This window comes from Oculina patagonica, chromosome 7 (assembly GCF_052425735.1).
Source record: "Oculina patagonica isolate OP01 chromosome 7, crgOcupat, whole genome shotgun sequence".
NCBI classification, from domain to species: Eukaryota; Metazoa; Cnidaria; class Anthozoa; order Scleractinia; family Oculinidae; genus Oculina; species Oculina patagonica.
The window spans coordinates 21,421,455-21,448,684 of record NC_135764.1 but is presented as its reverse complement, the minus strand read 5'-3'; the positions used below and the strand labels follow the sequence as shown (position 1 = coordinate 21,448,684).

Here is a 27,230-nt window from a genome sequence, read left to right as displayed (position 1 = left end):
AAAATCTTCACGGCATAATTTGATAGCAGGTTTCTAGGAACTCCTGGTCTCTTTAGAAAGCCGTTTTGTCAAAACTGAAAAGATTTCCCAGGCCGTAAAAGCCAAGAAGATACTATGATTTTTATTGGACTCATTTATCTTATGTTCAAGCTTATCGACTTGCGACTTCTTCGTTTCGCTTGAAAACGAACGGAGGGTGACAACTCTAATACATTTTGTTTCGGGAGAACAGCAAATATTTGCTGGGAATTTTAAATAATATCGCTGGAAAAAGGGTGGCTTGGAAAATTTATCCGGAAAATAGACATAACCCCATTTTAAAAAGTCCAACTGAACACCACACATAATTTTTGACAAAATCGGGAGAAAGCTCAGAATATTCGGATCTACGTTTATCATGTACTCAAACGTATTAACAGCGTTTAGATATCAATACAAAGTTATCAGCCCCGTCAAACGAATACAAAACACACAAGGCACAGAGCTTGCAAAACGACAGTTTTTTTGGCGACGAAAGTAACTGCGACAATAAAGATGTTATCTTTACACAATCAGTTCACACTATGAAAGTTGATTTATTGGAAATGTTAATTTCTCGCTGATTATATATAGGCATTGTAGCCTTTGCCCTGATTTAAAGTGAAATAGTTAGCCAGATACCTAACTGAACACTATTTTACTGCGCGGAGGATAGATCTGTGTTAACGAACTGAATACCAAGGAAATAATAATGGTACAAATTTATCCACGATATGCATTTTAGCTTGTTAGATTTGCAGTTTTCTCGGTTCAGAGATGAGTTAGAAACTGCAACGCTACATAATTACAGTGACACAAACATGCAGTCATGCCACTGATTTTCTTCGTGGGGTTTTTCACGGAATAACTTAATGATTTTAATGGAAGCAACGTTTCATGATCATGTATATGAAAGAAGCTGCAAGCAATAGTTAACAAAAGCCGAGTTATTAATTTGGAAAATTTATTGGCGAGCGCACAAGGACATCGATGTTATTTATATACATTCAATCAATTTTAACGACCATTGATATTTGGTTATCAGTTACTTTCTGTATGTATTTCAATTCATCCGCAAATTATTGCACGGTGAAAATCTCTCGGACCAATAAAACACCGCAAAAGGCATTTAGAAAGACTGGAAAAGAGAGCATTAATTAATATAAATTACGATTACATGTACATATCAAGAATCACTGAGTCAACAGATAGATTTAGCCATGCTCGTGTGCAGGCGAATAACTTGATGTGATGTGCGTGGATCCTTGAACAAAACGAACAAAATAGGAGCTTGCATATCTTCTCCCTCTCTCTATTTATTGTTGTAAAAACCGAAAGGATAACATATGAGTGACAACGTGGCGAGTTGTGTATTTGCATGAACATTTTTTTTTGAGGTTTATATAGTCACGCAGTATAAAGACCTATAAATGCAACAAATCTGTCCCTCTTGGCGTGAGCTACAGAAGTCCTGTAGTATTTGCCGTAGCGATAAACAGAGCCGAATATAAAGTTAGTTTTCGGCCGGCTGAGGTCGCGTACGTTTTTTTATTAGTTGCCGATATATAAGCGAAAAGCTTCCCCGCTTCAGTTTTATATAGCTATGTCGGAATACCTCAGTTTATTACGGGATATACACAACGGCTCATTCACGATTTCTCACAAGACCTCAGTGATATTTTAGAATGCCGTGGTTGCCTCAGTGAAATACAGTGTCCATTTCATTCATCTAACAGTTACTTTGACCTTACTTCTCCTTACAGATCAACTTGGAAACCGAATAAATTCGAACAAATTTTTGACCGTGAAGAAGTCAGAAATGTAATATCTTTAGCTTGGTTCCACTGCAAATTGTGTGCAAATCAAGAAAAGAGAATTACAGAAACGTTTGTAGGAAAGGAATCCGTCCGTGAATCGCCGGTTTGTTTCCTGATTAGATCAATTTCGGTTCAATATATCTCTCGTAAATACGTCAATGCGATCGTTTAAATTAAGTGGCTTTTTATGAAGCCAATCTCCTAAACTATGGAAGCCCGATAAACTTTAAGGAAATCTTTGAGACGAAATCGTGATCGCGAGGAAACTTCAGTGTTTTCGCCGTACTAGTTCGTAAATAAGCTGGTTTTGTTTCATGACGGCAGTTGTATTTATCACCTTCAGGTGTTCAGGTCGATCAACGGAAAAGAAAAGTTTTATTACCAGTAAATTGGCGGACTTTTACAATCGACTGTAAAACAGATCGGCTGTTGAAAACTTTCCTTATAGTGACCTTGTGTTTACGCGTTTACGAGCCCGGTAAGAAAGGAAATTTACTGAGTGTAGATCTTTTTCCGCATTATATTGTGTTGGACGAGAATACACGGAAACAAGAACTCGGCGCGCGGTCTCTTGATGTTCATTTCACTTCTTGTACTCCTTGTTCTTATCAAACCCATTTAAAAGTTTGCGATGCTTTTGTTTGGCTTCCAGAAGTGAGCTATACTCATCCCTTTTACATTACAATGCGTGTCAGTTCAAAAACCGCCCTCGATGTAGTCAGTCAACGAAAATCTAAACCAAAATAAGTACAATAAAGTATCAAATCTAAGTTACAATACTGCAATAACCTCGATTTCTCGAATCTCCTGATAACTCAAACCAAATGTCGTTTCCCTTGGCAGATATGCCTCACTAAGTCAAACACTAAAATTTTACCCCCGATTTGACTCCCTGATTTCTCAACCAATTTTCGTTTCCCTACGAGGTTTAAGAAATCCGTGAGATTCCACTATACTTTATGTCCCCAATTTAACAACGAAATGTCAAAATAAGGTCTTGCTAATAGTTTAAATATCTAACTGAACTACATCGTAGAGCGTTTAGTTACTTTCTTGGTCAGCAGTCAGTACGGTATATATTCGCCGGGCGGCCATGAGTCACTCAACTGATTGACTTAGTTCATAAGGGCGGGGGGGTAAAAACCCCCCATAAATAGTTTTACTTCAAAGAAGGGCCTTTAGCGAGACCACATGAAATACTGAAATCCTTTCTGTCAAAACGCAACAAAATTAAACCTGATAACAACCATATGAACAGATCGCGAATAAAAGATGACAGTTTGCAAGTCCGCGGAAACCAGTCGGGCACTACTTACGATTGAATTGAGTTGCGAAATCAACCACGAACTGATACAAGTTCAAACGCAACATTCAACGCCAGAAGGCAGTTATTTGGTAACGTTTTTACACAGATAGCAAGAGAATATATTTTTCTAACAACTGTGTAAATCTTAGCAGTAAATGAAGCCGGTAAGATGAGAATTTTACCTTTTTCTCTGGCGGTCTGTTCTTGTTGTTTTCAATCTTGTATAAGACACAGAGCGTAGCGTTGTATTGATTACACAAAGCACGTGATCTGTTGTGTCAGTCAACTCGAAAACAAAGGAAACCGCTTAGGGTGTGAAATCGAAATGATAATATATTCACTTGAATCGTCTGCGTTCAAGTCTCAGCGTAAAAACGTGCTTATAAATCTGAGTTTTGAGGAAAGACGTTGCCTAGAGTTTTCACTAAATAAATGTGCCATACAAACCTTTTCAGAAATCGTACATCTTTCGTTATAAACGCTTTCATCGATCTAAACAGGTTGAAACAAGTTGTTGTCAGTTTCCAAATTCGTTCGGATGGCCGAGACTCGTGTAAACAAGTTCTACCTGAACTGATAATCTTACATGTAATCTTGTTGGGCAGAAAGCATAAATACCTTTAAAAACTACGTTTAGCTTGAGTGTAGCTGTTTTATTCACAAGTCAACTAAGAACAAGAACGGAAGAAAAATAATTTACTCGGGATTGACTGTCACGGAAAAAATAATGTCTATTCTACCTAAAAAGAAATAAACACTTATTACTATTAGCTCGAAAATTAAAGCCTGGTTTTCACTAAGGACGCAAGCACAAGCGCAAGCACAAGAAAAGGATACATTTTGATCCTTGTGCTTGTGCTTGCGCTTGTGTTTATGCACAACGCCATTTTAAAGACACTTTAGCTCTACCTAGCTGTCAACAAATGTGACTTCAAATTCCCTTTATTATCGACGTCTAACAATAATAACAATACTGGTGCATGGGAACAGCAAGCAAAAGACCGAGAAGGCTGGAAGACGTTGCTGGTTAGCCTTTTACTCCACCAATAGGAGTGAAGAGGATGAGTGAGTGAGTGAATAACAATACTGATATATTGCTGGGCTGTTATGTTTATCAACCGTCATCCACCGAAGTACAGACGAAATTGATCCAGTGGGCACTGAACCGAACTCCTCCATGATCAGTAATGTGTCATTATAGAAAGTTGTCTTGTACACTTTATTACTTTATTCTAGTGTATCCAGTGTGATCGTCCGAGAAAGCGTAACTTTGACCGACTCTAAAGATGATTTCCACAGGTTGTCGAAACGGCAGCCACTGCAACATTGCTTTATAAGACTACCCTCACCTGGACGAACACTTTATACGAATTCATTACTGTTACTCCTGGTTTCAAGCATGGTTTAAAGTCTTTGAATTGTGGGGTTTATTGAAGATCGCAAAAAAAAACCCCGCCACATTGAAGTGAGCATTTTGTACTCTTAGTTTTTTTTATAAAGCAAATGCAATTGTAAATTGGCTGGGTCTGTTCAGTACTACTTTATTTTATTTTATTTTTTTTTATTTTACCATTCAAAACATAAAAAATATAAGAACTCAAGAAAAAAATTTTAGTAGGAGGAGAAAGGAGGAGTAGGCGAGGAAGCCAATAAAGGAAGAAACGATTAAGCATCTTTTTCGTTACTGTGATCTTTTTTATTAGATACGCTTGGTCACGCTAAAATCAAACAAACCTTTTTAAATTAAATTTGAAACTAGTCTGCATTGCAATCGTCATGTCACAAAATAATCGATATAGTCAGCGGTTTAGACTGCCTGCGATGCAAGCTAGCTTCAAACGAAAAACGTAAAAGTAGCCCTTAGGAACGTATAGAGAAGTATACTGGATGAACAAAATGCACAACTGAGGAACTATACGCCGGCCCTATCCCTCACCCGGGGGAAGGGAACTTAAGCAACTATAGGCCGGCGAATTGTGACTAAACATCAAATCTTTTACAACTGACAAGTCACGTTTAGGGTCAATTTAAGAAAACCGGTGCTCTTATTATGCTCTTAAATCCCTCATTGTTGTTTTCTGTTTTGATAATCACTTTAGACAGCATGACTTGGCCCCTTCAACACCGTTTCGCTTTCATGCAGGTGGGCCTAATTAATTTCGGGAGGGCTTATAAACGGGCGGGGGGAGGTCTTCTTAGATTTCGGATGGAAATTTTCTCGTTTCAAAAAATCTTTGGATTTGTAGATTTTCGGAGATTTAAGGTATTCGTATTCTTTACTGGCTTTGCGTTCTAAACTAGGAATTCCGGGTCAGCCCACTCGTGGATGTTTGAACTTTTAGGAATACAGTAAAAACCCGCGTATAAGAACACCTATAAGTTTGGCGGTTCAGGCTGATTTGGTTCTTATAAAAGGATTATAATCTGCAAATACCTTAAGTGTTCTTAAGTGTTCTTAAAAAAGTTTCTAAAATAACGAACATACTAGGCTACCATAGATGAAATCAATATATATGCAACAATTGTATTTTTATTTTAATAAAATTAAAAATCAAGGCAATACTGTACTGTAATTGGGGTAAAACTATTATGTGTGCATGAAAAGTAGTGTTGATCTTTGATATTTTTCCATTTAAGAACAACTTTCATTTTTCAGGCTGAATGTGTTCTTATATAAATGGTACTTTATTTCCCAAAATCGGCCTGGGTGTTCTTATCCACGTGTTCTTATACGCGGGTTTTTACTGTACTACTTTCTTGAAACAGTGTATATTTAAACTAACTACTAGAAACTGAAGCAACAGGGGTACTTATAACATTGTTTTGTTAAGTTCGTACAAGTACGTTTAACTTTCCAGTTTTGCCTGCATGTAGCAGAAGTTCCAGACGTTAAATGCGGGTTACTAATTCCGAGAGCATATTAAAATACATGCACGTGCGAAATTACGTCTTTGGTTTAAAATGCAAAATAAAAAAACTTTCTTGTCGAGCATCAAAATCTGAGCATCTTTACCGAGGTTTTACAGTAGTTCACAACATACTCATTCAAATCGTAAGTTCGAAATGAAGTTTCAATCCGCTTCCTCGAATTGCGCAATTCTCATTCGGGGAGAATAAAATTATTATTGACAAAATGATCACAATTGGAAAAAGACTTCTTGACAAAAAGCACCTCGAAACCGATCGTGGATTCCATTTCTCTGTCAGGGCGGAAGTCAATACTGTAGAAAATGTTTGCAGTGAATAACTAATATTAACATTGTAAACTCGGACGTTGGAAACGTGAATTTTGGCGGCCGAGATATTTCAGAAGTGCAGCTAAGCATTTTTTCAGGAGAAAAGAAAAAATTTAAAAGCCTAATGCACACAGGAAAGCATGAATATTGATTAACTCGACACCAAGAAGACATAGTAAAATTCGACGGTATATTCATCATACATTTTTGGGTTGGTAATAAAGTTAGATTTTTGTCATTTGTGTGCCGAAGGGGTTACAGTGTTAGAATTAACTGAAATGCTGTATCGAAAAACGCAATTTCACAAGAAAGTCATGTCATTGAACTTTTTACCTAAGTCGTGGGTTTTGAAAAACCCACGCACGAAGAAACGGTATGATTTTATTGCGGGCACGTTTCATCATCGTGTTAAAAGAAAATGCATGTCAATACAGTATTTATACTTCAGGAACAGTCACATACGAATTTTGGAAAATTAATTGGCGAGCACAAGTTTCCTTTTGTTTGATTACAGTGGCATGACTGAAAGTAAATACATACATTACAATCAGAGTACTTCTATTACATCTTTATTGGTTTATCACCCGCGTTTATCAGTAATTTTCTCAGTGCATGAATATAATTCATCCGTAAATTATCGCACGGTCAAGTAAATCTCTCAGATACGATCACAGCTAAACCACGAAAACTCCACACAGGGTCAGAGTTGTTGCTTTTGGGATCTGAGAAAAGAATGCTCAAATATCGACAACATACATAAATCAAGTTATCGCATGTGTAGCGGTGGTTTGAGATGCGGGCGAATACTAACGTGATACGACGTTCTTGGAACATTTTGTCCACTTAATATCATCTCCCTATCTCTTGTGTTCACTAAAGCTGATGTCAAAGAACGAGTAGTGACCGTCACTAACGTAGAGTATAATGTGTATTCGCTTGATTAAGGTCCAGTCACGCAGTCATGCAACAGATTTGCTCTCTGTCGAGAACTACCCCGGTATATTCTAGTCTTTGCAGCAGTGTTTAGAAACAGAGCCATAAGTTAGTTTTAGGCTCGTCGCATTTTCATATTCTGTATAGAACAAACCGGTTTTTCCGCTTCAGTTTTGAGCTGCTTCGTCAAGGAAAATGAGTTGATTACGTAACTACGGGATTTACACACTTAAATTATTGTTTAGTGCGGATTTTCGTGCGGCCTCGATCATATTTTAGAATACTCGTGCTTTCTTAAGAGAAAAACAGCGTGACGATTTGGCATTTTCTTTTTGGATTAGCTTTAAAAACCTCTTGAATGTTAACAAATTTTTGGCGGTAAAGAATTAAAAAATCTCTGATAATTGCGTGCAAATCATGACAAGAAAAACAAGAACAATTGGAGGAAAGGCTCCCCTGAATCGCCGGTTTGTTTCCTGATTAGACCAATTTATGTTCAGTGCGCGTAAATATGTATACCTCAATGCGATGTTTTAAATTAAATGGCTTTTAATGAAGTCAGTCTCCTGAGTTATAGAGGCTCGTGATGGCAAGAACATTTAAAATTTCGCTGTTGTTGTGAGCCTAAACGATTGATTCAGTGCTGGTTATGAGCAACGTGGTCGGTTCGTTTCATGACAGTAGTCAACTGTATTTTTCATTTCCTCCCACTTGATCCGGTGGAAAAGAAACGTTTTGCTAACAGAAAATTGGCGACTTTTACAATCGACTGTAAAATAGTTCGGCTGTTTAAAACTCTTGCGCTTATGCCGGTCTTCAAACCCAAAGAGTGAGAAAATTCACTGATCGTAAGTCTTTTCCGCATCAAATCGTTGTTGCACAAGGTTTTCACGGAAACGAGAACTCGTGCAGTCACTGTTCATTTCACTGACTTCTTGTCCATATCAAACCCATTTAAATGCTTGCGCTGCTTTTGTTTGGCCTCCAGAAGTGTGCTGTACTCGTCCTTCTACATTACAATGAGTACGTTTCAAAAACCACCCTCAATATAGTTAACTACAGTTTGAACTATATGAGTACGGAAAAGTGTATCTACTACAGTATTTTAGGTCGCCCATTTAATAAAAACATGGTCAAATTTGGTCTTGCCAAAAACTTAGATGTCTAAACTACATTACAGTGTTTTGTTACTTTGTTATTCTTTCTCAGAATATTCGACGGGCAGCCATGAGTCACTTACGGGCATGAGCTCTACTTCAACTAAGTGAACAAGGACTGAAATGGTTTTGTCAAAAATGGAACAAAATTAAACATAGTTATGTTCTCCATTTAATAACTAACTGATCATATAAGGTTCTGCAGAAAACTTAGATATCTAAACTACGTCAGAGAGAGAGTGTGTGTGTTTTCTTTCTTGCTCTGTCAGTAGTAAGCGAATATTCGACGGCAGCCATGAATCACTTGTAACTGATTTCATATGGGCAACAGTTTATTTCAACGAAAGGATCTTCAGAGAAACCATTTGAAGTACTGAGATGTTACATGTCAAAATGGAACAAAATTAAACCTAATGTTGCTAACTTTAACAGTTTGCTAGTAAAAGACGGCAGTTTAACTAAGCAAGTCCGCAAAATCCAGTCGCCCACTACTGACATATCGATTGAAAGCTTTTGAATTGAGTTGCGAAATCAACCACGAACTGATTGAAGTTCACACGAAACATTTAGCGCGACGAAGCAATTATCTGGTAACGTTTTTACACGGATAGCAAGAGAATATATTTTTCTAACAACTGTGTAAGTCTTAGCAGTAAACAAAGCCAGTCAGATGAGAATTTTACCTTTTTCTGTGGCGGTCTGTTCTTGTTGTTTTCAATCTTGTAAGACACAGAGCGTAGCGTTGTATTGATTACACAGAGCACGTGATCTGTTGTGTCAGTCAACTCGAAGACAAAGGAAGCCGCTTTGGTTGAATAAATAATTAGATTCACTTGAATCGTCTGCGTTTGTAGTTTGTAGCAAAAATGCTGGTATAAATCTGCGTTTTCGACATGAGGAAAGATGCACACTAGCCGGTTTTCGCCGAATAATTTTGTCAAGCATGTAAACGTTATGGGAAAGCGTACACGTTTCGTGCACGCTCAGGGCCATCTTAACGATTCAATAGATCCCTTATCACTCTAATCTAGACTGTCTGAAACAAGTTTAGCATTTAATTTGCAGTCTAAATTCGTTCAGATAGGAGAGGCTCGTGTGAACAGTCAGTATATATCATACATAGCAATTTATTTGTACATCTGGCTTAATTCTTCCCACTGGTTACTGTGCCGATCTCTGCGATAATTTACCCCCGTAAATAGGTAGAAGAAAGAAATTTATTTTTGGAACACCACTAGTTAAATTACCCCCACGCAAGAGCACCCCCAGGTTGTCAGGGGGACTGTTTGGTGTCCGTCTACTAATTTTCAACTTCAAATTATAATTTCAAAATCATATTAAATCTTCAAAATTCCTCATTTCTCAATGATGATATGATAGAAAGTCGATGAGAGTTGACAAAAACTCTCATGAGAGTCAACTCTCATCAACTCTTATCCTCGTTTGCCCCGGGCTTTACTGATTCGTCCATCCTTTTCATCCCACGCACTTGCGCGCGAGGTTCTCGCGAGGGTCTTGCGGCACGCATCCTCAGAATCGGCAGCACCCTTCATCGCTGTGTGTTTCAGTCCATTTCAGATCCACTCTCACCCGGACGATCAAACTAGATCAACTCCTGATACTTCGAGGTTCGATCAATCCATTAACATAATATACTTTGTTTGCCTGGTTTCAAGCGTGGGAGGTATCAAGTGGAGGGCGATTTGTCTAACTCTGTGAAAAGTTTAGGCATTTAGTCTCCGATCCTGTTAGTAATTAATCGGGCGTGGCCGATTTAAGGTTTACCCTTTGGTCGTCCTAGAGCGTAGTCTCCTGGCGCGGCCAAAAAGACGGGGATAGCTCGGGGTTGCTACAAAACCGCTACGGGTGACGCATACCGCAATGGTTTTCATTTTAGTTTTGACAGGAAATCGTTGTAGGCACACTTGGTCGACTTTTGGGTTAATGTGTAATCAGGTTGTGTTTTTTTGCTTCGGCGGAAGGACAGAGAAAAAAGCTTACGGGGCAAAGTACAGTATGGGGCCCAGTTCTCGGCCACTTTTGACGTAAACTTGTATTTCTTACCTCAGAAGAATCGCAGGAACTTAAAATTTCTCCCAGAGCTAGCTACATTATTCAGCTTTTTGGTGTAAAGCTATCGACCGGTCAAAAATTAATTTGCCCGAGCAATAATAAAAATAAAAGCTCCACTTGTGGGCCCAGTTCTCGGCCACCTTGGCCCAGTTCTCGGCCACTTTTGACGTAAACTTGTATTTCTTACCTCAGAAGAACCGCAGGAACTTGAAATTTCTCCCAGAGCTAGCTACATTATTCAGCTTTTTGGTGTAAAGCTATCGACCGGTCAAAAATTAATTTGCCCGAGCAATAATAAAAATAAAAGCTCCATTTGTGGGCCCAGTTCTCGGCAACCTTGGCCCAGTTCTCGGCCACTAAAAAGCTTGTCCGTAATTATCTGTAAAAAATGCTCAATTAATTTTCACAGTCATAAAATCACTCTGTAAACCTATTTATACTATATCGATCCCAAATTATTTTTATGATGCTTTGTTTTACTTTAGAAAAGAAGGATTTTAACGCGCCTAGTTGCCTATGTGCAGGTTCTGGCAAAACCGCATTGTGTGACCCGTGCATTTAGATGGTTTATTTTGCAGTGAAAAGGTCTTGAAAGATTTAGGTGTTGTAGAAATAATAGACAAGACAAGAGTCAGCTCAAAACTTAGAGATAAGATTGAACTTTATTTTTAAAACATTTATTTCTTTCATTCTGGCAGCAGCAGATGAAATTATATTAAAAACCAAGCGCTAAGCTGTGATAGCGAGCAGGGTGGCCGAGAACTGGCAAATACGCAAACGTCGCAAGAAAAAATTTCGAAGTAAATTAAGACCAAAAAATACAACGGTTCAACGAAAAGTTAACTAAAGCAGAAAGCTGAATTATTCTACGTTTCACATGCCAAAAATTAGCTCGTATGGTGGGGGCTTTTGGATAAAATACGAATTTAACTACATCCATGAATTTGGAGCCGTAAACAAACAACTTTTTTGGGAATGCAAATTCACCTACCTCCGCGTAAACTCGACGTGTGAGCTTTCTATATCGAATTGAACGATCAAACTCAAGATACTTAAAGCACATGAATCAGTCTATCGTTTGAAGGAAATACCTTTTTCTTTTGATTCAACTGGAGTGTGAAAAAACGCGTTAAACACAAAGTGGCCGAGAACTGGGCCCCATACTGTACTGATATTCACCATTGTGAAATTGCACTTACTTTGACAAGTTAAAGTTATTTTTGTAAATGAAAAAGGTAACGTCATTGATGTCACGCAGTGTTTTTTGTTTTAGCAAACTAGATGGTTTGCTGGTTTCTGACTATGAATGGGGGTGTGATCTTGCGGTATATTTTTTGAGCCTGACTCCGCCGTAAAACTTTTTTTTTATTTAGCAAGAACTGTGTCGATTTTCATTTCTGAACAATTGGTCGTCAAGTCGTTTGTCACAAAGAGTAGAATGTTTGTACAGCATGTTTTGGAATTATTTTAGATTTGGTTAGTAAGACGCTTCTGAAGACCTGAGCAAAACATTGGGAATGTACAGTATTAATAGGAACTTGAATGGAATTTTTCACAAGTTGGATAAAGGTATCAACTGAAAAAAATGGAATTCAAAATGAGAACTTGGATTTTGTTGTAATTAAATTTTATCGCGGATTGGATGCATAATATCACGGCTTTGAAAGTCTTCAAATAATTAGAAAGGTTCCTTTCTTCCTTTTGATCTTATTGTTATTTTCATGTATTGATTATTCGAAAGTGGTTTTCGTTGATACGAAAAAAAAAAAACGGGTTTTCACTGAATTGCTTGAAGTATTTTTAGACGTGATAATATTGGCTTAATCAAATTACATTGTGCACGAAATATTTGTTATTCTTTTGTCTTGAAACTTTGAGGAAATTGAAATTTTTGTTTGACAGTAGTGTATGAAAGGCATTTTATAGAACTGAATAAAAAATTAGAAACTTTGATAAAGGTTATTTCAAAGATTTATTTTGCCTGATTTTGAAGGGTTTCAGGAGTTTTAAAGAGTGCTGGTAAACGGCTGTATGTTGTTTGTGATTACGGATCTTATTTAGTTTCGAACGCTCTAATTTTTGAAAGGTTAAAACAGGTTAAAACCGGGCGGTTTCATGAGTTTTTTGGGTAGAAAGGTACGGTGGTGGTCAAAAAAAAAATGTTTAGAAAGGAATGACTGTAGTAGCACGTAAGTCGGAGGTTTGCGTGAGTCACGGGGTATAGTATGCGTGAGCTGGATTTCCGGCGTCACAACGGCATGTTTTGTTTACTGAAAGATACCCTCGACGTTTAGTTAGCTTAGTCGGCTTGGGAAACTATTTTAAAAATGAATGTTGTAATAGTTAATTAATAGTAATCTAGAATTAACCCACTCTCGATTGGAGTCTGTTCTGGATTCGCGCTACCTTTTCGCCGCGAAGGAATTTTGTAAAATTTCGCTAGTGGAAAGAGGTACTGTAAGAACAGTATCAATAACTCAAAAGGAGGAACTTCTTTGTAGCTCTGAATTAAGACGTATGATAAAATTTTAGAATAAGAAACTTTCGATATATGGTTTTCATATTGTTTTTGTCAATTTCCTTTTGTGGCAGATTTTTTGAGAATCAGCTTTTCTTTCGTGTGATGACAGACACAGGACAGAACGAGAGGTGGATGAGAAAGATGCCGAAGATGAATATAAAGGCACCGAAAAACGACAAGAACCGTCAAGGACTTATCTTTAGAGGGCGGGGAGTTTTGGCATACTGTATTTCGAGGACTGGACTGGACTAGTAAAACGCGGACTAGTAAAACGCGGAATTGTAAAACGCGGACTAGTATAACGCGGACTAGTAAAACGCGGACTTGTAAAACGCGGACTAGTAAAACGCGGACTCAGGTAAAACGCGGACTTGTAAAAGGCGGACTAGTAAAACGCGGACTAGTAAAACGCGGACTTGTAAAACGCGGACTTGTAAAACGAGGGCTTGTTAAGCACGGACTTGTAGAGCGCGGACTTGTAAAACAAGCGCTTGTAAATCGGATAAAACTAAACGGTTTAGCGAGCGAAACAATTTGTGTTTGAAGCTCTTGTGTGTTTCTTCGACGGCATATTTCTAGCTTTTTTGAGCACTCTATGGTCTGTTTTAGCGTGGAGATGTTTTTGCAGTATAGCACATGTTCGTTCTGCAAACCCCTACTAAAACAACGGGATTGATGCTATGAGTTGTGTGCATATGTTTCTTTCTTTCCACTACTTGACGTCTGTTGAGTGCAGTCGTTTTTATTGCTCGCACGAGGTAGAACGGGGCCCGTCCAGAAATCAACAGTCAATCGTAAATAAAGGTGACGGGCCTACACGACTCCTACGTTCGTGACATTAGAATATTTGCCGTTAAATGTTTAAATTCGGTCTTTCGACCTTATTTGCTTCTGACTTCTTTCTGAGGGTACTGTTTTAATTTGGGGGCAGTATGTGGTAAATAAAGGTGACGGGCCTACACGACTCCTACGTTCGTGACATTAGAACATTTGCCGTTATATGTTCAAATTCGGTCTTTCGACCTTATTTGCTTCTGACTTCTTTCTGAGGTTACTGTTTTTTTGAGACATTATGTATTGAAGAGAGCCGTAAGATGATTGTGGCCAAGGAATTCGAAGTGTCTAGAGGCGTTTTACAAGTCCGCGTTTTACTAGTCCGCGTTTTACTAGTCCAGTCCAGTCTACAAGTTAAAGACACATCAAGACCACCCCACTGTGAATTGCCATAGCACAGACAAAATTATAGTCAATATCTTATGTGTTTTTAAGAGAATTACATAAGAACCAAGGCATGTCTTGTCTTGCCTTACATTGACATGCAATAATTTGGAAATACTAAGCTCGTAACAGTTTAAGACAGAATCCATCAGGAATTTGAGTAACATTAATTTTAGTTACGCAAAAATTGAGCACCAGAATAATTTAAATCCTTGTGTTCTTTCATACCTTGTTAAAGGCTTGACATGTGATAACACCAACATAACACCAACAACAGTTCTTTATCAGTGGGGATTGAAGAAAAAAATGGAAACATCATCACACAGTTGACCCCCATGCAAAAACACTCCAGGATGTCACGGGGCTGTTTGGTGTCCGTCTGCCAATTTCTAACTTCAAATTCCAATGTTAAATTCACATTAAATTTTCAATATTTCTTAGTTGTCTAAATTTTACTAATTCTTTTAAAAAAACTATCACCTGCCAAACATCCCCAAAAATCACTCAAAAAATTACAAAATACCGCAATACATAGATACATGGGATGAGTGAAGTTTCCTTGGATTCCTTGAAACACCAACAAGATATTTCCGTTTAAGGTGGCTGATAATGGGTTTCAGTATTTCCCAGTCCTTATACTTTGGTTCAGGACTAAAAGCCTTCATCAATTGCTATTACAGTAATGGTATGAAACAAATGTTCAATCATTCATCAACAAGTTGTGATCATTTTCTTGACAATAGTAGTTCCCCGGTAAACAGTTGTAGTACTGTCCCATCAAAGTGCAATGCCTGGAAAATACCGAAAAGCACACGACCTTCAGGTGAAACCGCACCTTACAGTATTACCAATACACTGCACTTTGCTAAGTCTTAAAACTTTACATTGTCTATTCGTCTACTTCAATCGTTTATTTGTATTGTGTGAGATACATTTATAAATTGAAACCATCATGTCTTTAAGTAATAATGCAATCTCGACAACGTTCTAGATATTATATTATGCACACTAATACAGCTCATGCAAGCCCTGTGACTTACACAAACACAGTCGGACTGAGTGCTTAACTTAAGTAACTGCTTCGTGGTTTCTGCTGTACTGAACCCTGCCTTTCAAGGCAAAGCGCCCGATTTTAAGCTTCTCAAGCTTCTCAATGTTCTTGTTTGTCTTAAAGCGACACTGTCACGGGGATTTTTCTGCTAAAATTGGCGAAGCAGTCTTGCTCGTACATGCATGAAATGTATCTAGCACTTCAAGATGAAGATATAAAGTAAATTGTAAACTGGAGTAATTCGGGAGCCGTTATTAGTTTAAAGCGGTTTTTCTAAGCTACAAGGGCAAAACTTGAAAAAGACAGCCTGACTTTTTTCAAGTTGAGATCTAAAGTTCCTGATGGTATCAAAATAACATCACTTGTTTATAGCTTCAGTACAATGGCATAGTAATTTTTAACAAAACTGAACCACTATTTGTAAGTTTCCATACGTTTTCGGGCTCTTGAATTTTTGAAGTGAAACTTGTGACAGACGGTCCCTTTAAACATCTGAAATCCATCGTCGTTTTTTGTTTGATAATCATTTAATTTACATGACCTGGCCTTTGTTAATGTTCATTTCCCTACTGATATTCCATTCTAAACTGGAAAGCCTGATGCGGCCTGCTGGATGTTGAACTCTTTGAGACCCCATTTTGGAAAGGTGCAGAAGGACTTGCAAAAATTTTCCAGAGAAGCAAATGGCAGAATGAAGCTTAGCAGTTTACCTAAGAAAAAGTTGTAAAAAGACTTCTGAAGTTCGCTTAAGCAAATTTTAATCTTAGCTGAGGTGGGCTCAGTCCAACCTGGCTCTTCGTAAACAGTGAGGCTCTCAGAAGTAAAGGAGTTTTGGCGAAGAAGATATTGCATTTTTTCGATTGGTCATATTTTATCTCGTGGCTGTTTCGTTTCAACCGCAAACGGAACACAGAAAACATCGCGTTTTTTTCAATGCTGACTAATTGAAGACCTCTTTGAACGTGAACCATTTAATATATCCTGACTGCTAAGATGGCTGTTTATATTGCAAATGCAGCCAGGTTTTTCAGATACAAAGTTAGAATTCCCCAGAACAACTGACACACATGTCAAACTGAAGCTTATATTAGTTTTTAATATAGCGTTTAAGCAACAGTAAAGTGGAAAGGGCAACCACAAACTATCATATATCGAAAGCTATGTGTACTTTTACGGATGAGCGGTGTAAACGTATATCAGAATATACTTAGAATAGTGACATCGGCTGCAATCCGTGTGGCGCACGATTTTATGCGGAATCTAATTTTAGCTGATTGGCGATTTTTGTGTTTTGCGGGAATTAATTCAGTTTTTCTACTGAATTTCAGCAATCGCACCTTTTTGACTCAACAAAAATCGAAAACATTAGTACCCGCAAAAAGTTATGCCACACGACCTCAGCAAAACAAGTTTGTCACTTACGGGCTGATAAATAACTAACACTTTTTAAGGTTTTATTCAAAGTCTCACAGCGTAAAAAATTGTCAGTTTTTCGTGTAACCTATACGACCTGATGCCATCCAAAACAAACTGTATGTAGTCGTTGCTGTATATATTTCAGTGTTGAGTTGCGTATTTCGAAAAATCCAATCATCTATAAATACCTCTGATTGAAATAAATACATGCAATTAATTTTTAATGTCAACTTATATTGGTTGTAATTATCAGTAACTCATATATATTTTTATTCGTTACCGAACTGCTACTGAAAATCTTTCTGATTCGCTTAGAGAACCCAACAATAAGTCGGACCTGTCGCGTTTAAAAGATGGCGAAAGGAAATATCAACGATAATCATGATCAAATGTGTATAGACAAGTTATCTCATGTGTGGCGGTGCTCGCCGTGTGCGGGCGATTTTATCGACCGCGAAACAATTTGTCCTCGATTCAAGTTATCACTTACCCATAACGATGTGAAGATCGGGATGTCGGTTATGGATAAAAATCATGTCGATCGCATTGTGTATTTAACACCGGATCGTTTCAATTTGGAAGTCAGTGTATCTTGTCTGTATAGTCACGCAGTAATGCAATAGATCCGTTCCAGTCTCGAGAGTCACATTTGGTACAGTGATCAACAGAGCTGCCTGTCCGTTAGCTTTAGGCACGTCGCGTTTTTCTTTGCTTGTATAAGTGAAAGGTTTTTTCCTAACAGTTAAGTCTAGATTACGGGATATGTACAATTAGTTGTTCAATGTGTTTCTCTCGCGACCCGCAACAATGATATTTTTTGATACTTTTTTTACCGAAACGTTCTCCCGAACACGTTGCAAACACATCTTTGCCTTTAATTAAAAGAATTCAGTTTTTTAAAGGTTGGGTCCCATTGAAAATTGCGTGGGAATTAGAAGAAAGAAAGGCGTCCATGAATCGCCAGCCTGTTTGCTTGGCAGAGCACGCAATTTCACGGGAGTTCAATACAACCCTCTCAATACACGCCATATAAATCTCCCATGTAAATGTGCATAAATGTAACCTTTTAGATAAACAGTCCGGATATTTCTTTTATCAAGCCAACCTCCTCATCTATTAACCGGTCGAATCAGCTTTTAAAAATTGTGGAAAGGGAAGACTTTATGGTGATTACGCTGCAGCCGTGAAGTCAAAAGATCCGTCTCTAGTTCAGTGATCAAGAGAGTTTAGTTGACGCTCATCAGTTGTATTCTGTTAAATCAGTCAGTAGATCAACCGGCGAAAAACTCAGATTTTTGACAAACGAAAATCTCCACGACTTTAGAAAAATTGCCGGTTTGGTTGTTTAAAACTTTCATAATTCTGCCTGAACTATCGTTGAACGCGTATTACAAGCTAGACGAGTTTAAAATTCACAAGCTAGGAACCTATTTCCGCATAGTACACTGCGTTTAAGAGGCTTTCAGCCACGGAAGCTAGAGCTTATTCAAGGAAATAACTACAGTTTTTTAAAGTTCATTTCACTGCACATATAATTAAACCCATTTAAATGTTTGTGTTGCTTTTGTTTGGCTTCCTTTAGAAGGCTGTGTACTGTTTTATCTTTTTACATTACAATGTTCAAACACTACCCCGGCTCAATAGTCAGTCAATGAAATCTGAAAATTTCACGAAAATATAAAATCTAATGCAGTATTTTACGTTCTCGTCATTAAATAAAGAAATGATAAAACATGCTCGTGCCAATAACTTAGATATCTAAACTATATCACACAGTGTTTTGTTACTTTCTCGGTCAGCAGTGTATATATTCGCCGGGCAACCCCAGTGAATCACTTACTGACTTAGTTCACTGACTGATGGGCAACTGTTTCACCGCTAACGAAAGGACCTTCAATGAAACCATTAAAAGGACTGAAATGTGATTTGTCAAATTGCAACAAAACTAAACCAAATAATACACATTTTTAACAAGCAAGTAAAGATGACAGTTTAAGCAAGTCCGCAGAAACCATTCGGGCACTACTTATCGATTGAATTGAGTTGCGAAATCAAGCACGAAATGACACGACTTCAAACGCAACTTTCAGTGCGACAGAGCAATTATCTGGTAACGTTTTTACACAGATAGCAAGAGAATATATTTTTCTAACAACTGTGTAAATATTAGCAGTAAACAACGCCAGTAAGATAAGAATTTTACCTTTTTCTGTGGTGGTCTGTTCTTGTTGTTTTCAATCTTGTAAGACACAGAGCGTAGCGTTGTATTGATTACACAGAGCACGTGATCTGTTGTGTCAGTCAACTCGAAGACAAATTAGGAAGCCGCTTTATAGGGGGTATAAATGATTAGATTCACTTGAATCGTCTTCATCTAGACCTGTCAAGGACTATCAAGAGACGAAGGTATACTTCCTTAGGGAAAAATACATAATATTTTCTGTTGGCATTTTAAAATTTGCCGAAATTATTGTCGGAAAACCTGGTTTAACTTTGTACACTTTTCAACTTGAGACCGCTATCCGAACGATCTCACAGATCGCCAATTTATATAAAGTTAGTTTGGTTTCGAAAGTTAGGCTTTCCTGTTGTCTTAGTCGAGGGAAATAGAGCTCAATAACCCAGCTGCGTCAGTAATATAGTCCAGAGTGGATTAAATTGAGTAGCGAAATCAAGCACGAACTAGTCAAACGCTAGCTACTACCAGGCCGAGAAAGCAGTCACTGATATGCATTTAACTAAAACAAATTTACTATTTCGGGACAGTGACTGCCAACTAAGGAATTTAAATGTGTATCTTAGCTCGACTTTACAAAGGGAACAGCCGTTTTACAAGCTGTTTCTTTATGGGCCGCATGTAACAAGTCTAAAAGGCATTTTAAAGGTTAAACCACACACAAACCACCCTGCAATTTCGGAGTGCTGTTAAGCATATCCAGCTTTATTATACCCGATTTTTATAACAAACTATATAGCATAAAAATAGTAAAATAGTATATAATAATAGTATGATGTAGTCCCTTTTAAGCTCAATCAGTTTGAGTTCTCTGACTACTGCTAGATCGTTAGTTGTGACGGAACGAAGAATTTAAATTTCCTGTCCTAAATTCACTCGATGAAACCGGTGCCGAGCCGAAATGTGACGCGCGAAAACCAAAAACTTGGTTACCTGCACACTGCTATGTCTAAAAAAAAATAAACCACTTTAATAAACGTTTAAACGTTTGCCAAGTATAGTGGCGTTGTTTCTTTCTCTCCCCGGAATGTTTCATAGATCGTAGTGTAGGCTTTGCTATCAAAAACGGAAAGCAACGTTTGATAGCAAGAAGCTACTTAAAATTGTCTTCTATGTATCGACAGATATATAGGTCTAATACTGCTTGGAGGTCAGAATGAATTAACATTAATGCTGCTGTCTATAGTCTGTGACTAGAAGTTAAAAAAAAAAAACAGAGGAAATTAAACCTACCTGTTAACAATGAGTTTTCAAAATCCCTTGTCGTAGTTAATGCTCCATTTTCTCTGAATTGCGAGGATCATTTTCGGATCATAGCAAAATCAGCCGTTGCAGTTGACAGGTTAATTTAACTTCACCGTCTAGCTTGTTACAGCGCAGAGTTGATGCGCAAAAAAATATATGCTCGTTGACTTTCTGTTGGAATTGACTAGCCATGAAGTGTGTAGTTTATGATCTCATCAAATGCAAATGCATTAAAACTGGAGTGTATTTATAGTTGTGACACTCCGTGGTTAAAACAAAAATAATCGTACATGTAAAAATAAGATGATATTTATATTGCACAATAATAGAATCTGGTAAGTATGTACTAACCACGAAATCTTTCCGACCCCAACTGGAAGATATTGCCTAAATTGAGAACTGAGAAAGCCAGGTAATAACTTCTCTGTAAGAGAAGCGTGCCGATATGACGGGACTGCATTAATAAATCTGCCTTATATTGGCCGGTCTACAAATTCGATCTTGTAATTTCACCGATGTATTCACCGCGCGCGAGAAAAATCCTCTTGAACCCAAGGTAGTTAAGCTGTCAAAACCAGACCGAAAACTGCGCCAACACAGCTTAAATGAAATGTTCTGGGGACCCACTCATCTTTCCGACCCAACTCAGACCATGATTTCCAGACGCTAACGTAGCCGAACTATTGTTCTCCAGCGATATGCTAAAAGTATTATTATTTTAGATAGTAATAATCAAAACGCGTCATTTTAGATATTTCCAGGTGCTAGGTAATTTTGTATTGACGTAAAAAGGTCTATAAAGGGAATTGAGAGATGTTGAACCTGCGATCAGACGGGCTTTTTTGGATACTTTGATTGAGGGAGGAAAGGCATAACTTGCCGGTTGATATATATGGTCGAAAAATTTACCGATCGTCTCATATTTATATAATCTTTTCTGAAGAACTTTCAATGCCCTAAAATAGTCACGCATGTGGCAATGTCAGTAATGCAACAGCAACAAAACTGTGTTTAGGCACGTCGCGTAACATTTCCTGTTAGTTTTATAAATAGCACTTTCTTCAGTCTGCGTCAATTTTGTCATGCGATATCCCAAATTAAGAGATTTTTTCAAATTTTAAAACTTTTTATTTTTAGCAATTAAAACATAAAGTTCTGAGCTACAAACAAGCATTTTAAATCTTACCATTAAGCGACGGCATCGTCTTTCGTGCCTGCTCCGAAATTTAAATATCGTTTTAGTATTCTTTTTTTTAAATTTTCATAAAATGCAAAACGCAGAAAGTTGACCATAACAGTAACTGGAAATGAGTCGCTTAGAGAGATTTCAGGAGGGTAAAACTGAAAAATTGTTAAATTTAAGCCGCAACCTTTACCACTGAACTGACAATAGCTATAGGGAAGCTCAGTTATCACAAGAAGATTTCGCGGTTTGGCCGTCTATAAACTGAATAGACTGAATTGAGATAGTCATGTACAGACGTGATTGTTTATAGATGAAGTTTTCGACAACGGCCGGTTTTGACCGAAGTCGAGTCGACTGAAAGGGATTCCAAGAAAACTACAAGCGTTCAGTGAAGGGATGGTTCGGTGAAACCTTAACGGAGTTTTCAATGTTTTTGAGCTAACCGACATGACGTGAATTATAAGCGTTGAGAACTGATTTTGAAGTTTGCGCTGATCCTTAGCACGAAGACTCGATCGTGGCTGAAGCCACTATAAATTAAACGAATTGCTACTCTTTTTCTTAAATACCCGTGAACTAGAAATGGATTTACTGGAGCTACGATGTTTTAGTACGGTAGTTTCAGCCGTAACTTCGTAGAAACAAGTTTTCCGAAGTTTCATTTTCTTGCTCGTGTATACATATCAAGCCCATTCAATGTATTTGATGCCTTTGTTTGGCTTCCTTACTACAAAAGAAGATCGAAATTGACAATGTGTGTGTTTCAAATTATTAAATGAGGGCCTTCGGCGGGGAACTGAGGCAGAAGTTTCGTAAAATTGAAAGTTTTTATTGGAACTGAAATAAACGGTTGAGTCCCTGAAAAAGTCTGTAGAAGCCCACTAACAATTATAAGAATATTGCCCAGTGGACAACGAAGTAACAAATATACAATTACTTCGATTTCTAACGCTTAAATCAAAACGTGTTTCACGAATGTTGATCGTACTTTGATGGTTACAAGCCAGACTGAATAATCAAATCTTTTTAATTACTGACCGGCAACTTAACGTAGACCAACATCGCACGCGCCCGCAGCAACCAAACGAATCTATTTTTAAGAGAGATTTCACTGTGAAATGATCTCAACTTCTAAATTTTATTGTTGTCAAGATGGAAGCAAGTTTAACCAACAACTAACATGCAATTTGGACGGACGTGAAATAAGAATAGTAAATAAGACGAGAGGCCACAAGTCCGTACAGGTACCAACGATCGGCCGATTGAAATTGCGAAATCAACAAAGGTGAAACGGCACAACTTCCAAGGCAACTTTGACTGCGAGAAACAAATTTTCGGTAACGTTTTAACACGAACAGCGAGAAAACATATTTTTCTAACGTCTGTGTAAATTCTGAGAGAAAAGACAGGCACAAAGAAGAGAATTTTACCTTTTTCTGCTGTGGTTTGTCCAGGCCGATTTGTTGTTTTTGATTGATCTTCCAAAACACAGAGCGTTTCGTTCTTGCATATTGATTACATAGATCACGTGATCTGCGTGTCAACGAAAACAAAGAAAGCACTTTGTGTCTCATACATATCAGTGGATTTGGCAACTTTTAAGTAAAAGTTAATTTCAGTCGTGTACATCTGTTACGGAAAAGACCTTGCTTTTGACCACTATTTTTCACAAATTGTTTTACCAAATTAAAATTTCTTGTTTAAATCTCAGCGTAAATCTCAAAAACCCCAACAAAGCAAAGTTTTATCCACTGATAACTATGTATGATCATCCATTTTTTGGTGTTGGTTATACAGAAATGTTTTACTGTTCGTCAGTCGACCTTCACGTAGCATGAAATTGACAGCTGTACTTGTACTTGACCTTGACTATCAGTGACTAAAATTAGCACTAAGAACGTAAATTACCTTGAGGCAAAAGATATTTGTACCAATTCGATGGTGGCTTATAGTCAACGAGTATCGACTTGATCTGTTTAACAAGGCAAACCGATTGTTGTCGATTCCTAAGTGAGCCAAGCGTGCACACTGCTTCCTTAAACAGCCAACGCATTTCACCCACGCGCATGCATGCTCATCTAGGCAGAAGATCAGTTTTAATTACATTGCTGTTGACAATGGCCTGCTTGTTCAAATGGGCTTTTGCATCCCACATGCATGCCTGCCTACACCCTGAATTCTAAACGAAAGCGTGATTCTGTAACTTCTAGCGTATTCCGGTCACCAGCTGATTTTAAAAATCCCACGTCCTAATGTCAAAAGTCTCAAAAACAGGAATTGAAAACGCCTTTCGGTTATTTTTTGCTTCTTCGCTGGCTTCAGAAAATCACTAATACCACACCGGTTAAGTACTTCCGAACTCGACGCCATTTTGTAACTATTTTCCTTTCCAAACGAAGATACTCCGGCAATGAAATAAATTGGTACTGAATGGTACGCTTATTTCTATCATTGCAGAGAAATGGAACTCAAATTGCGACGTAATCCTCTTTCAGATGTTTTATAGTGAGGCTTTATTTACATATAGGTCATATGTCTGTATAAGCAGAGTTTACACATTTATCAATTTCCAGAATTCCTCATCGACGCCTCGGAATTTTCTTTGAGCGGGTACGCAAACAGGCTAACGGGTTACATTAAAAGTTGGCTACAAAATAAACAAACCCATTTTGTTGTTGTTGGTTCTCGTCCTTGCTCCTAGGGTTTTTCTCCGGGTTCTCCGCCTTTAATTTCCCCCCTCCACAAAAAACAACACTCAAAATTCCAATTCGATCTTTATCGCACGTGGGTGTGTGGTAATCAACCCATGTGCAGTGTCGGTAAAAATACACGTAGGTAAATAAAACAGATCCTCTCCAATAATGAAGACGCTGTGTACTCGATTTTTGTTTGTTTGTTTGTTTTATATTTTCATCACGGATCCCAGTTCCCTTGTCAGCCTTGCACGCCAAATATAGGTAATTCTCTACCCTTCCCAACATGTATATCTGCTAGAGCCTATATTATATCATGTAATGGGTACGATAATATGCTTGCAATAAAGTAACAGAAATTTCAAACACTTACAAGACTTTACTCTTAACCTTGCCGCTTTAATGAGCCTGGTTAAAATGGCACATGACTGATAGTAAACGACACGGTTTCGAAGTCACTCTAAAGCGCCCTGGGCGCTTATTAAAATTTTGGATCTCGCGAGTGGTCGCTTATTCGAGGCTGGGTGCTTATTAAATTTTTGGATCTTGAGGGTGGGCGCTTATTCGAGGCTGGGCGCTCAAAAATTCTCATCATTTTCAGCAAGTAGTAAGTTTATTTTGCAACAAAACGGAATTTTAACTGTTCATTGAAAGATTTTGTAAAAAAAAAAAAACTAAGAAAGCTCTGTCTTCAGGGAACTCTCTTAGTAGAACTTAGCCAATTTCAATCACATTGTCACTAAGGTATCGCTTATTCGAGGCTGGGCGCTTATTAACTTTTTCTACCTACAGGGTCGGCGCCTATTCGAGGTTGGGCGCTTAATCGAATAAAACGGAATTATCTGGTCTGGGAAATTCTAAATTTCTTGTCATTTCTTTCTTTGTTGATAACCATCTTATTAACTGAGCATAGTTATCTTTTTCCAGTAAAGTGGCGTAAGAGAATAGTAAGAGTCTCCTTCAAGGCCCTGATTGAATCGTCACGCAAACTTCCTTTGCACTAACAGAATGAGCGTTGTGTGACAACCAAAATAACGGCTACGAAGGAAACGTTTCGAGCGCCAGCCCAGGCCTTCGTCTCAGCCAATGGAGGTTTTAACCCTCTCTCTATCACGCAACTCTGCGTTTTCGTGTCAGAGAGAGGGCCAGAACTGGACTAATCGAGGTTTGCAAGAGATTCGTACCAATGAAAGGGAAATATGCAGACAAAATCACTCCAATTTAGGTTGAGGACGTCACTATATTTCAGTGATTCTATATGGCGTAGACTGTTTGTTGCCTCTCTATTTTCTCTAACCGTGTAGCGGGTGAAAATGTATCTTCCGCGTGTTCGACGATCACCCGAGAAAATAAAAAAGCTGTGAACAGTCGTAATGTGGCCAGGTACGCCTGTCAGAGTGCTTCAAAGCACTGTCAAGATGTCATTGGCAAGAGACAAGAATATTTTCAAAATTATTTCATTGGGCAGATAGAATCTAGCCGAGAAACAAGAGATGAGAACAAGTTAAAGAGAAAAGCATATCTTGTAACATAACTTCAAAGGAAAAGTATTTGGTGGTGTTCATTTCACGTCACGCCTAGCGTCTTCGCAGACGCCCTTTGCGTTCGTCACGCAATTCTACCACGTGAAAAGGAAAGATTTTGTTACGAACCCAAAGAAAGTCTGCCAAAGAGGCAATGTTACGTCAAGCTAGTGAGAAAACCAGTAATCTCCAGAGTTTTCGCTATAAGCTTTCCAACAACATTCCTAACCCATGAAGCATCGGAGAAGATTCCAAATCCGTCGTAATATGATTCATGCATATGTCATTAGTATGGTTAAAAACGCTCGTGTCCATTTCGTTCGCATGATAGCTCTCATCCGATTGCGCATGCTTTAGATCGTTCACACTTGTAACGACAGCCTCATCCTCAGATTCCAGCTTCAACGTTGGCCATAAACGCGCAGGATCTGGGAGAGAGATCGGTGTCGAGGCCGATGAACTAGTGTCAATGCCGTTCATTGATGCTTCTGTAAGATCAAGTTGATCAAATCTCTTAACATTATTTCTGCTGATGACAGGTGCCTCGTTTTCATTGACATTTCCGCCATCTTGATTGTCCATATTTGGCTTGAGTAAATTTTCACTTGCTTTCTCACCGTTGCAATAAGGTTCAGTCAGGAGACTGGGCTCTACGACATTATTGTCACTGAAGTTTACAACCTTATCACCAAAAGGTGATTCTTGACTGGATACCAGTTCCTCTTTTTTGACGTTCGCGCACAATGGAATAGGACTAAGCACTAGATTCTCTTTCTTATCATTCTCAAGAGGCCGAGCTTGACTGGGCTCCAGGTCAAGTTTCTCGGCGTTTTCGCTTGGTTGCAAAGAAGCTAAGTTCTTTTTCTTTCCACGTTTATTTTTAAATCGTCGTGGTGCGTTGTTGAGGCCAAGGCATTTCTTCAGAAGGTTTTTGTTGCCTTTACGCTTCTTAATTCGCTTTCGTTTCACATCGATAATTTTTGGTTTTTCTTCAGACGTTGTTGTATCGTTTTTCTCGAGGAAAACATACTGTAAATCCACAAATGGCTGCAAAACGTAAAATATAAACAATGAAAAAAGTTTGATACATTTATTTTACCTACAGGTATGTTATATGTTTTAAGGGGGAAAGGCGAAATACTTGCAAGGAAAGGAAGGGAGGGGAGCAGGAGCAAGTAGGCAAACCAGATCGATAGCAGTAGTGGACACTGGACAGGGGCTTGAACCTCAAAAGAAGTATTTAAGATGCTGTTTGCGGAAAACATCACACTTCGCATCGTGGGCAACGATCACTTTCGCGTAGGTACAAAGACAAACTTTTTCGAGTGTGCCCGCGCTCCTTAAGGGCAAATAATACTGTAGTCATTTACCTTAGAATAAAGGCCGTATATCCTGCACACTTCTTTCATAGTCAAGTGACCATCTAAAATTTCGTCAGAGCGGATTATTTCGGTCTGTAAAAAATAGAAATAAAATAATTATAAATTGACTAAAACAGCAAAATTATTACACAAGAAATATTCATGTTGCACTCAGAATTTACATAAAAATTAAAGAGCGAACGGCATATGCTGCTAACTGATGAACAACTACTGCATATC

General features: G+C 38.2%; 2 protein-coding genes across 5 annotated transcripts in view; both read right to left on the bottom strand.

Annotated features, from left to right (window-relative positions):
* Window positions 1-22,876, bottom strand: part of LOC144661535 (uncharacterized) — a 29,350-nt gene extending 6,474 nt beyond the window's left edge. For 3 of the 4 annotated variants that reach the window (XM_078522336.1, XM_078522338.1, XM_078522339.1), the window contains exon 1: window positions 9,151-9,302. The gene's annotated coding sequence lies outside the window, so the exon portion shown is untranslated. Of the gene's footprint in view, window positions 1-9,150; window positions 9,303-22,843 lie in introns of those variants that run through there. The other variant, XM_078522337.1, reaches the window with a different exon arrangement.
* A 2,450-nt stretch (window positions 22,877-25,326) lies between these two features.
* The window catches only part of LOC144661534 (uncharacterized), a 42,376-nt gene continuing 40,472 nt past the window's right edge, over window positions 25,327-27,230 (bottom strand). The window contains exons 10-11 of the mRNA XM_078522335.1: window positions 27,000-27,083; window positions 25,327-26,676 (exon numbers count right to left, since the gene is read on the bottom strand). Of these exons, the coding sequence (XP_078378461.1) occupies window positions 25,831-26,676; window positions 27,000-27,083 (930 nt within the window). The 3' untranslated portion in view covers window positions 25,327-25,830. The remainder of the gene's footprint in view (window positions 26,677-26,999; window positions 27,084-27,230) is intronic.